This window comes from Branchiostoma belcheri, unplaced genomic scaffold (genome assembly GCF_001625305.1).
Source record: "Branchiostoma belcheri isolate BF01 breed outbred unplaced genomic scaffold, Haploidv18h27 scaffold4, whole genome shotgun sequence".
NCBI classification, from domain to species: Eukaryota; Metazoa; Chordata; class Leptocardii; order Amphioxiformes; family Branchiostomatidae; genus Branchiostoma; species Branchiostoma belcheri.
Genome location: NW_017804020.1, coordinates 8480345 through 8493346, shown reverse-complemented (window position 1 = coordinate 8493346; position 13002 = coordinate 8480345). Strand labels below are relative to the sequence as shown.

The window sequence follows — 13002 nt, the reverse complement described above, 5'->3', positions numbered from 1 at the left end:
GATTGCTCTAATTCCCGATTTTTTTTCACTGTACCGCAACGCAAGCGGGGGGTCAATGTTCACGGTTTTCACTGTCACCTCTGTATTGTGAACTTATCATTACAGTTAGGAAATAATTCCTGGACTTTCTTTTTCCTGCAACTGTCACCACCGTGAATATATAGTTCCGTGAACATGTCCATTTTTCTCAGACCGTGAAAATTTTGCTTCCGTTAGTAGTAGTTACAATCTCGTCAAAAGTGTAAAGTAAAGCTGTCGAGATTTAAAGTGCGTGTCGTTGTATCTTTGTAAAAAAAAGGGAGATAATTGCCAAGTGCCAGTTTTGTAAATACCTGTCGAGATTCAAACAGCTTGTCCTTGTATAATTGCAGTATGATTTATTTAGAATCTCTCATTTTTGTTTGGGGAAGGGTATGGAGTGAAATTCCTACATTTGCTCCGAAGCAAATGTTGGCCTTTCTAGTTTAATATTGTCTCTTTTAGCCTTAATGGTATACAACACACATGATATCTTACCCGAATCTTCAAGTACTCGGTAGGATCCATTTCTTCGCCGTTCTCATTCTCCATCTTTAGAGATACGTCACGTAACAGCCACAGGAAGTCTGGAAAGAACTCATGAAACGCTGAAATCCGCGTCACCCCTCCTTTTCTAACCGAAATCCCTCTAGCCAACTTGATGAAGCACCTGATGCATTTTAGACAAATTATGAATCATAAATCTCATTCTGCACAGATAATGATTGATTTTAAGAGCCATTTTAATAGTCATCATTGGCAAGTGAAACTGTATGGTATTATCAGTTCACTTACTGCATGTTTTCCAGATCTCTCTTGTACGGCACACTGAGTGAGTTGTAGATGAGTTGGGAGGACAGCAGGGTCGTCAGCACCAGGATAGAGGCGTCCTGGTCAGCACTGGCACCAGCCGCGTCTAAGATTTGATGTAATGTATTTTATCGAATAAGTGTATCATCAAACGTATTTTCTAGTGAATCTTAATTTTGTATTACAAATGGGATCGGCCCTTTTCTGACTTTTCTGTTCTTTGAAATCCAATGTTCCTTCTTTAGCCCTATTTAGACTGCGCTTTTTTGGGCATTCGTGGAACTGGGGGGCTTATTCTACCCCTCCCCCCTTCATAACTCAAGAACGGTATATCCTACTACCACGAAATTTTCAGAGGATGGTGTACTCTTTAAGCTGCCAGCCATCTTGGATGGTCAATCTTGAATTTTCGAAAATTTTTATCACGATACGGCCTAGACATACGATGGAAATGGACCAAAGACGTTTGTATGAAAGTTTTATGTAAAAAAAAGCGAAGTTGTGATGACATAAAAAAAACTGTATACAATAATGATAATAATAATGATAATAATAATAAATGTATGGTCCGCCATTTTGGATTTGACTAATGACGTCATCAAATTAACATACATTATAATTTTTATTAATAAATCTCGTAAAATGTTGTTAATGTTAATAGCATATGTAATGTATCATAAAATGTGAAAATATCAATCAGAAATTACTAATTTTTGCGAAAAGCGCCTGTCAGAAACATGTTGCCATGGCAAAACGAAAAATCATTTACACAACTGACTAAATAGAAAGTGTCATCAATTTGCTGGTTCTAGCTCAAGCCGTTCATACGTTATCAGATAAAAAAAAGTTGGCGCAGGCACTATATCCCCCCCCCCGTCTATAGATAGGGTTGACGGTTTATTGTGACCCTTAACCCTCGTAGTATAAAATACAAGATGATTACAGCACGAACTACAAGTGTACAAGTGCTTTTTCTGTTATGAACAAGTGCCACTCTTTTCCTTTCGCAAGTAAGTCGCAACTGGGTGACTTGTAAAAAATTGTTTTCCACTCCTACCTGCAGCATAATTATATAGGGCCCACACACCACGTAAGGCACACAATACCACTAACCTATGCCTTCTGTGTCCAGCAGCACGATGGTGAAGTTTTTCCCCCGAAGTACCTTGGTGCCCATCCAGATACCATACGTTTGGGAGTCCCAGAGATGTCCCAGCTCAAAGGCATCGGCTGTACCCAGCAACCTATAACACCAATGTTTTCATGAGCCATGTCCATAACAGTGTAAATTAAATATTCTTCAAATCCGATTAGGCATGATCTTCGCGGCGATGTATGAATAGGCATAGAGGCCTTACAAAACCCTCTTGCTTTCGTTGGGTACATGGACTTCTCCATAACTTTATTTGCTTGAAGGTCTTGAGACCAAAACTTTTAAGTTAAAACACAAAATCTAATGGGTAAGACCATAAGTACCTGGAGAGGATGTAGCTTTTACCAGACCGACAGGGCCCACAGATAGAGAGGACGCTCACGGGCTCCTTGATCCCTTCCAGTAGCTCTGAGGCCTCGGGAACGACGTACAGGCTTGTTCGTTTGGCGCCGGGTACCTTCTCGACTCCAGCGGTGGACGCGTTGTACTTCAGATTGTTTGGCAGAATGAGCGGGATGGACGAGCCTTTGACTACTTTTCCACCTGTTTTCGGCTTCAGCTCCTCCACCTTGAACCCGAGCTTGGAATGTAACCACGATATGTCTGCTGCAGATAAAGAACAATATCATGATAGAAACTAAGCAGTATTTTGTGCATTTTCCAAAGACACAGCACAGGGGCATGCCGTGGTTTCGAGCCCAGAACCTCAGGATTCTCAGTCAACAATACCACAAGACTACCTTTTTATTGCCCAGCTTTTGTTTACAGCTAGGAGTCCAGAATGCTACACCTTCATTCTACTTCCATGTCACTATGGAGGAAAGATGAAGGACAGCTTTTAACTGAGGAAACTTGCAACAATGGAATTAAAATATACTACACACATAGTCATACGATAGACAAGTAACATATAAATACAAATACACTGTAAACAATTATCCTTAGAAAGCACCTATGTTGTTGGATCAGTAATGTGTCAAACACTTTAACAGAATTTTTTTCTATAATGCTGCCTAACAAAAACACTAGAATCCAGTACCTACCACTATGAAATTCGCCTTTCTCCATGGTCTTCTATTCGAGTGTACCACTAGTCCAGTCTCTCATGCCAAGCCTGCTCGTTTACTTCTGTGACGGTGGTGTTATTAAGCGTCATTACCATCATCAGCCGTTGTGTTTCTCTTTATTTCCCTTCCTGAAAAATATAGCATTGAATTTTTTTTATTTCTGTGTGCTCATGTCTTACTAGATGATAAACATTGTTATATAATGTGTTACATAACGTAATAAAACATTGTATAAAAAAAGGATAAATATGTACTAGAAAGGCCGGTATTTCCTTTGGAGCAAACGCAGCAAATGGTTCACCACACCCCCCGCACTAAAAATAGACCTGCCCCCCCTCCCACACAAATAGATTGTTCCTAAATCACCCCTGTTCAAAATGTAAAGCATTTCAACAGTCTATACCCCCATGTAGCAATGGAATCTTCCAAGCCTTCTACTGTGGATTGACAGGATCCATGCCACCCCGTTTCTGTTTGATGGCCAAGCGCTAAAAGACTAACTTCCCATGCCACTATGTATCTGCTTGGAGATTGCAAATGTCATCAGGCCGCGAAAGTCACTTCCGGGTTGGCGATCCGTCATTAGGGGACGCGCCACCAAATCCAATCCTCATAGGTTTCTATACAAAAGCATGCATATTCAAGCCTTCAAACTACACTTACCTTGGATCTCCAAAATCTCCCATCCTTGGGATAGCTAAACATGTCTAGTTGCCATTTGTGGAAAAAAAACACGCTTCGACTACTGCATTTTAAAGCGCTAGCATGCACATAGCAGCTGATGAAGGAAAACAAGAACTGACCTTTGAACCCCCAGGTTGGAATCGTCTGCTTCAGGGGGTGTGACATGACCCCAAAAGATGTAACATAACACCACTATACAACACTGAGGTCACAAGAACTCGAAATGATTTTGGTGACTGACGACTTGCCATGGTACTGCAGCAGAACTTCCGCCTTAGTATCTCATGATTTAGGTATGCTAAGGTCACATAATCTAGATAGTAGATAGCTCTTGTGTTGGGGAAGAAGTGACATGAGTTTGATTCTCCTAGCTGCTTGCTCTGAACTGCAGGGGCGTTTGTTGAAAAGCGTTTAAAGGAGGATAACTCGAGAACTGATCAATGGATCGTCCTGATAATTGGTATGTAGGTAGCTTAAGTGATGCTTGACATAATAATATTACAATTATACAAATATGGATGTAATTTGCATAATTAGTGAGAAAATTTTATAATTCAAAAGTGGTATCTGCCTGGAATTTCATACTTGGGGTATTTGAAACTTACGTGAAGGTGATCATTATTAAACATAACTTCCTCAAATAATGACCTCATTTGCATAATATATGAGAAACTGCTATAATGGCATTATGATAAATCTTGATAAATATGACCAACGGATATTTGATTTTTGATTTTATTGTTTGCACATTAACAAGACGGACAATAATAATATAAAAAACAATGATAAAACAGGAGCAGGAGGAGGGGAGAAGCATGGCGTGCTTATACTAGGCCCTCCTCCTCTAAACTATACAAAATTAAATATAATTAATAAATGGAAATAATACAATAGAAAATGGAAATAATACAATAAGGATAATGAAATAATGTATGGTATAAGTTAATGACAATGAAAATAAGGTAATGATAATAATTGGTATGAGTTATAATAGGAGAAAATATTAAATAAAACTACTACAGGGGGCTAGGTTCGTTAATCAGATAGTTTTTCAAAGCTTGTTTGAGTGAGAGAAGAGACAACGTAGGATTTTTTAGGGCTGGAGTTAGTTTATTCCATAAGGTGACGCCTTTGTATCTAACCGACATTTGGGCAAGAGAAGTTTTTACTAGGGGGATATGAAAATCGGAACGTTTTCGATATAATTCATGCCATTGAGAATCCTATTTACATAATCAGGGGGACTAATCTATAATTTCTCAGTCATGAAGGTTCACATGATTTGGCAAAGGTATGAGATTGTGGAACTCTAGTCTTGTTTTTTTTTAAAGCAGGGCCAGCTTTTCTAAAAAGCCTTTCTTGTTTTGGAGAGCAATGCGAGTTATGACACAGAGGGACGGTTTTTCCACCGAGGGTCTTTGCCGGGACCACAGAGGGACGGTTTTTCAACCGAGGGTCTTTGCCGGGACCACAGAGGGACGGTTTTTCAACCGAGGGTCTTTGCCGGGACCACAGAGGGACGGTTTTTCCACCGAGGGTCTTTGCCGGGAAGAGAGGGTCTGGCCACCCAACAAGTCTGCTTGCACTCGGCGTCCTGAAAGCCTTATTAGAAAACACTTATCAACGTTTGGCTTGGATGTGTGAACTCCCCGCAATAAACGTCACAAGGGCAGGGAGGTGTTCACGCCCCTTTGCTCGACGAGTCACAACCTTCTAGCGGTCACCAATCAAACCGTCGGTAAAACGCTTACCATTCCCGAAAACTCCACTCAACAAATCCCCCCATGGCCCAAAAAAGTTCCACTGCAGTTCCATAACAAGCCTCCAGGCCAGTTTTTTAGCATTTTGAAGTCTCATCAAGACCTACCGACCTACTAAATATCAAGACAATTTAGTTTTCTCGAGTTGCCGTGTTCACACACACACACACACACACACACACACACACACACACACACATGTACACACACACACACACACATGCACACACACACACGCACACGAACACAAACGCCACTAAAAACATTTAGGTTGGATGTTTGCCATAAGGCTTCAACTTTTAACGGATAAAATGGGTTAATAAATAACAGTTAGGTGTTATTCGGCTGCTTGGGATAGGGTTCACCAAGGAGGTCATATAAGAAGACCTTACGGAAGTCGCTGTACTTTTGTTGTGTCAATAAAGTTCTCTATAAGAACTTTGCCCCTTTGTTTTCCCCCGCTGCGATCTATTGTCCCCGCGACCGGCGGGACCGGCTTTGATTTTTATGTACATAGCTATCATTAACCTCCTTGGGTACACCTTAAAGTTTGCATTCCGACGGGCTCGACTGGTCTCCTGGGGGCGTAGGGTTAGCGGTAAAGGGTTACCACGGAGTTATGTGAATGCCAACGTCTCATAGAGTCGTCCCTAGGCACAAGCAGATGACTGAGTGGCATCCTTGATATTTATATTTCATGCCATACCGTGGTAAACTGGACACATGATGCTGGAGAGAACTTAATCAAAAAGGTTAATATGGAACAGTACATTTTGCGTTGGAGAGAGGGAGTGCACACGATAGCACATAGTTTGCACACACACACACATCACACAGAAACACATACACAAAGACACAAAAAAAAAACACACAGCAACACACACACACACAAACGCACACACACATATCTTCTTGGCTTGGCCGAACACACATATACATAATCACGAAACACACACATACACAAACACACGCTGGCACACCCACACCCACATGAAAAACATGTGCTGTATTGTGTAATTTATATGATAATCACATCTTACATGCCACTCCACAGGTATTTCGATATCAAGGCAAATGACTCTCTTTCAGGGAATGTGGTAAATACACTTGCATACCTGCGTACTGACAGAAACAGCGCGAAATAAAATATAACTGCATCAATTGGTATCACTTTCCCATTCTTACGTGATTATAGAGTACAACATCCGTAAAATCAGTAGTCTATATAAACATTTAATCAATAAAAAAACTTACCTTAGCATTTTCACTTATTTTGTACTTTCTCTTTCTCTTTCTCCGCTACTCACAGCGAAGGACTACTTGCAGTGAAGCGGTCCTACACTTCAATTGAGGTACTTCCGGTCTTGCAAAACATTTGACGCTGCTACTAGTGCTAGAAAAACGGTCGTTTCAACAATCTACAAGTGCTCCAGTAGCCAATTTCACCTGATATCAATTGAGTAACACGCATGAGCGCTAGCAGGACTGTACCAGGCTGCAGCACTTCGCAAACCTGTCCTTTCCTTAACAACGAGCACAACGCAATGACGTCACTGCCGGGTGAGCAAAGTCACCTGGGACGGGACAAGTCCACTCAGCTGTACAGGTGGAAAGTCAAAGGCTTTGATTTTTTTTAAATCTAGGAAGAATCATTTCTCAGCTATGGTTTAATTAATTAGAAAGTTTTGTTTTCTATATATAATTTTTTGGTTAACAATTTACACAATAGGCAGAACGGAGTTTAGTAATTGTTGGACGCCGTTCTATACAAACAACCTGAAAAGGCCATCTGGGTCACCAACTAGTATGCCAACTACGGTGGCCCACAAGTACTTACCTGCCTCACCTGCGTAAACACGTGCATTGTCTGCGCAAACACCTGCGTCATCTGCCAAAATGCCTTCGTAGTCTGCACGAAAAAAGCTGCGTCTAATTACACTGCGCTCTCATTGGTCATCCGTAATAACCTAATTAACCAACCCCATATAAGGCATGCGCGCCTTATCACTTCATCCATTTCTTCGGAGCCGTCCGCACCGCGAGGAGCAGCAGGCTAGGGTCGTAGTGAAGCCCTGAAGCCCAGCAGTTTTCCCGGTCCCCACGTGCAGAACTCCTTCGTTAAGCTAGCAAGTTTGCTCCAAGAAAAGGTTTGGGCTGCGGCGAGGGTAACGTTTCTCTTTTACAAACGTTTTTTCTGCATTTCTGGGTGCTTACCAGGCCTGTTTTAGTAACAGTACGTTCGGGGAGTTCGGGCGCACGTGGGGCCGCCGTCTCTTTGTTCTGATACGTTTTGTTTCTCGTTTGGGTTTTTAGAAGGGTGGGCTTCAGCATTTTGTTTTCTGAGTGTTACTCAGGGAGGGCGACTCGAGTCAAGTTTTCCCAAAGCGCTCCACGACTTAGCCTACCTGCTTCGCGTGGCGGAGGCTTGCTCGGGTTGGGGAAATTTGGTCTGACGAGCTTGTTCTGACATGCACGTTGTTGTTGTTGTCGTCTTATAGTATGGATTCCAGCAACCAAGCCAAGCACCTCTGAAGCCGGAAGGAACCCACGCACAGTAGGACAACAACGAGACCAACCCGGGCAAGGCAGAGTACAGCAAGTTCTCCCGGCCGAGGGACAAGTCCAGCCTCCAGCCCCCAGCAAAAGGCACCCCATTCCGGAGCAGCAGCCAGCAGGAAGAGCAACAGGACCCACCACTCAAGACCAGCCAACGCCGCGGGGCAGCGGCGAAGTTCAGTTCGAGCGTCGGAGCCGGGACAGCCTCAAGCGGCAGGCGACCGGCTCAGGCTCCGGCAAGACTTGCAGCATCGTCTCTTCGCTGACGTGGTTTACTGTGGTTAGCCATTTGTTTCGTTGATGCTGTATTGTTGATTTGGATTTTCTAGGATTTCGATGCGGTTTGTGATAACCAGCTTTCGTGTAGTTTGGTGTAAAGTTTGGACATTCAGAACCGGGACTGCCGGTGTTGTGCTTGTTCTGGTTTCTAATGCTAATATTGGTTGTCTGTGATTTGGAACGCACGTGCAGGAGCATTGCACGTGGCGCCAATCTCTTTTGTATGCAAATTTTGGCTATGCGCAAGGGGCGTGTAGGCCGAAATCAGTGCGGATATTCACAAGATTGTACTGCAACATGGCAGTACAACGAGGTGACAAGGCGGTCACCGAGTGAATGTTTAGCGCAAAGAGTTTGTGGCTATACACTAGATTGTACTGCAACATGGCGGTACAACGAGGTGACAAGGTGGTCACCGAGTGAATGTTTAGCACAAAGAGTTTGTGGCTATTCACTAAATTGTACTGCAACTCGGCGGTACAACAAGGTGACAAGGTGGTCACCGAGTGAATGTTTAGCGCAAAGAGTTTGTGGCTATACACTAGATTGTACTGCAACTCGACGGTACAACAAGGTGACAAGGTGGTCACCGAGTGAATGTTTAGCGCAAAGAGTTTGTGGCTATTCACTAGATTGTACTGCAACTCGGCGGTACAAGGTGACAAGGTGGTCACCGAGTGAATGTTCAGCACAGAGAGTTTGAGGATATTCACGAGATTGTACTGCAACACGGCGGTACAACGAAGTGACAAGGTGGTCACTGAGTGAAGGTTTAGCACAAAGAGTTTGAGGATATTCACTAGACTGTACGGTAACATGGCGGTACAACGAAGTGACAAGGTGGTCACCGAGTGTAAGGTTTAGCACAAAGACTTGAAAGAGTTTGAGGATATTCACTAGACTGTACTGCAACTCGGCGGTACAACGAGGTGACAAGGTGGTTACTGGGTAAAGATTTAGCATAAATAGTCTTGCGGATATTTACTAGATTGTACTGTAACACGGCAGTTCAAAGAGGCGACAAGGTGGTCTCTGGGTGAAGACTTAGTACAAGGACTTGCGCCCGGATATTCACTACATTGTCCTGTAACATGACGGTGCAACGAGGTGACAAGATGGTCTCTAGGTGAAGACTTAGCACACACAAAGGGAGTGGGGAGTGTGGATATCCACTAGACTGTACTGTAACACGGCGGTGTAAGGAAGTGACAAGATGGTCACCTAGTGAAAATTAGCGCAAAGAGTTTGCGCTAGAGGTTGTACTGTTACATGGCAATGCAACGAGGTGATTAGATGGTCACCAGGTGAAGACGTAGCGCACACAAAGGGTTTGTGGATATTCACTAGATTGTAATGCAATATGACGGTGTAACGAGGTGACAAGATGATCACCGGGTGAACACGTACAATGTCAATGTACTTTCAAACACACAGGGTGTGCGGATATTCACTTGATGTACCATAACATGGCGGTGCAACGAGGTGACAAGATCACGGTGACAAGGTGGTCTCCAGGTGGAGATTTAGCATACAGGGTGTGCGGATATTCACGAGATTTCTCAGTAACCGTTGGTACAACGAGGTGACAAGCTGGTCACCAGATAAACGCTAGAGATCGATGGCAATCAATATCAAGTATGTACCAGTTATCCATGGCTTTAGCGAGGGCGCTGGTTTGACGCTGGAGCCATGGACACAATCCGCAGAAGTGATGGGCGAGAGTCCTTTCAAGGTCAGAGTTTAAAAGTGATGTTGGCCGCGTTAACATGATGCATCATCACAAGAATAAACACGTCGTGAGTGTGTTTGGTTAGTAGAGATCTCATAAAAGGTTGCGTCATGTGGTTTTGGGCACGCTAGCGGGTTTGCACCGCTTATCTTCCTTGTCTTTGCAACCGCGTTTTGTGAGTTAAGTGGTGGACAGCCTAGCGATAGGACACGTGAGGAGCGTAACTGGATTTACGTCTCCCATGCAATGACAGTCTGTGTTCTCAGTTTCTAGTCATGGGCTTGTGGAGTCGTTCGTTCATCAGGTTGACGAGGACCGCTTGTAAACCATGGGCTTGTAAAGCACTAGTGAAAACACGTAATGATATTAGGTCGAGAAGTAGGCTACATCGGATGAGCAAGGCAAGGTTTACACAGTGCATGTTAGTGTCGGTGAGGCCTCACTTGAGCGTCCCTTACCACGTTTTAAGGCCGCAGAACACAGTATTTATGGACGACCCCGGGGGTCTATATGACGCGGATGCAGAAAGTAGTGCAGACAAATTCTTGAATCACTGTGTGGTATAGAAAGGTATCGGCTTGTACACCGTATGATTTGGATTGTGAAGACTTCCCCGCTCGGGTATAAATGCGCTGCATTACGCAACTGCGTACGCTCGGGAGATGCGTAATGAGGTCGAATAATAGCAGCTCACCTTACTGAGCGTTGGGGTGACCGATTGCATAAGAGGTACCGCGAGTTCGTATTGGAATTGAAACGGGTGACGATCTGTGGATGATTCCCACCACTTACTGAATAGCTCCGCAGGGAATTTCCTTTTCACGACGGAACTCCTAAATTTTCGTCTGGCTCCTTTATACGTACTGTATTATGTGATTTTCTTAGCCATAATGTTTATAAGACCTGATCAACTTCACGATGTTGAAATTGTTGAGATGGGCTCACCGCCTGGGCTCAACAGATCGTGACCCGACACACCAGATGGTGGCCGCTCTTATGTGAGTCAGAAACCATGGCTTCGTTGATATCCCAGCCAAGTTGTGCAAGTGCATTTCAAACCGTGGATAAAGTCAGCAAGAAGGCTTTGTGCATTGGCAAGAGATCAAGAATATCCCAGACAGTCCGAGGCCATAATACTGTTCCTTAGGGAGAACAAGAACGATGTAATCAAATTGTTATTAGGATCTCTATGCACGAATTGGGTATGGGAGGAAAAATTGAGAAAGGGGAAATTTTATACATTTGTTCGGGAATAAACATGTACACTGAATTGGAAGGATCACTCGTACAGGTCAGGAAGGGCTTTAGATCGGCACCACCTCATTGCTGAGCAGACGGCTATCAATTGTGAGGATGTTTTCTTTGGTCATGTGTACATTGAACCATGTATAAGGATGGGGAAAGTCGTGCACAATCAACCTCCATTTTAACGCTCTCTCTAATACCGTATTATAAGAGACGGGAAAGTTACGACGGGAGAAACGCTCCAAAGGTCTATTTCTGAGTGCGTCTTCGCCCGCCACGTGATCGGAACAGAGAGAGGCAGAGTGTGTGTTCATAAGGATGGTGATATGTTATGACATCCGTGCGCATAAGTGCTGAGGCCAGGAGAACATACAGTTCAGATAATAGCATAGGAAAGTAGTCATGCACCTAAGAGGTGTACCCGGGTGACGCTCAAAGGTGAGTTAAGATCAGGTCTTGGACGGAGAAACAAGCCCTGACAAGTATCAGCATTTGTGCCGCAGGTTGACACAGTGACACTCAGTTCTCTATCAACCCTTCGGATTATGCCCTCAATCGGGGAAAAAACGGTTGATTCTTACTCTTATGGAAAGTCGATGGGCACCAGCAACATGATGACGGATTTGGTTTTAGCTGGTATTCAAGGACTGTTTCGGACACGGTAGAAAAGGGTCGTACATATCAGTGAGTTTGAAATAAAATGTGTTCCCAGTCATTTCGTTATATGTCAGTTTTTGAATGTAGTAAGGGAGTTGATGAGTGTGGGGATATACTTCCGGATGGAAGTGTAGGAAAGGATAAGGTGACATGCCTTAGCGGGGACGAGGAGTAAGGACAGCGCGACGTAGGCACTGTCCCATAACTTATGCAGGATGATCCGATGATTGCGCAGTGTGATTAGTAACCTAATTACACTGCGCTCTCATTGGTCATCCGTAATAACCTAATTAACCAACCCCATATAAGGCATGCGCGCCTTATCACTTCATCCATTTCTTCGGAGACATCCGCAACACCGAAGAGCACGGTGGGGGCCGGCCCGTAGGTATGGGCAATGCGGGATTTCTAGAGCGAAGTCAGGGAAGATAGTCTTGGACGCTTCCCACCCCCCGCCCATCTCAGCAAATAATGCACATTTGCAGGGTCTAGGCTCCCTCCGCGCGACTTCGGCACTGTCCCATAACTTATGCAGGATGATCCGATGATTGCGCAGTGTGATTAGTAACCTTCTGCTCAAAGAACTGCGTCGTCCGCACATGAAAAAGGCTGGCTAGCCAAACCAGGCATGGGGGTATCCGGAAAAGCGGGGTGTGCATGGGAGTTTGGTCTCTAACAAATTCATTTGTCTTTGCAGCTGTGGGTAGGTTGTTTGTGGGTAGTGGGTGGTAATTACTGCTATTAACAATTCAAACAAGACCTAGTCAACTGTGTATTTATCTATAAAGAAAATTCAACTTACACAATAAGATGTACCAGAAATGTTTAAGTAGATAAAGCGGGAAAGAACACTGGTAGGATGGACCAGTCAATGGAAGGGTTCTGTTTGACACACGTACAACACAAATTCAAAACAGGTGACCCAAGGGAGATGATTTAAATGTTGAGCAACTTTGTAAGAGTTATATAGGCGGGCCCATGGGCGGGGCAAGGTTTTTGTGTGTATCTCCATTCCCTTACTGTCGTACCTAGGGTCCGGTGCAG

General features: G+C 43.9%; 1 protein-coding gene across 1 annotated transcript in view; it reads right to left on the bottom strand.

Moving 5' to 3' along the window:
- Positions 1-7021, bottom strand: part of LOC109476999 (guanylate-binding protein 4-like) — a 13754-nt gene extending 6733 nt beyond the window's left edge. The window contains exons 1-6 of the mRNA XM_019778012.1: positions 6747-7021; positions 3025-3176; positions 2305-2587; positions 1942-2072; positions 814-934; positions 517-688 (exon numbers count right to left, since the gene is read on the bottom strand). Of these exons, the coding sequence (XP_019633571.1) occupies positions 517-688; positions 814-934; positions 1942-2072; positions 2305-2587; positions 3025-3049 (732 nt within the window). The 5' untranslated portion in view covers positions 3050-3176; positions 6747-7021. The remainder of the gene's footprint in view (positions 1-516; positions 689-813; positions 935-1941; positions 2073-2304; positions 2588-3024; positions 3177-6746) is intronic.
- Between the last annotated feature and the right edge of the window lie 5981 nt (positions 7022-13002).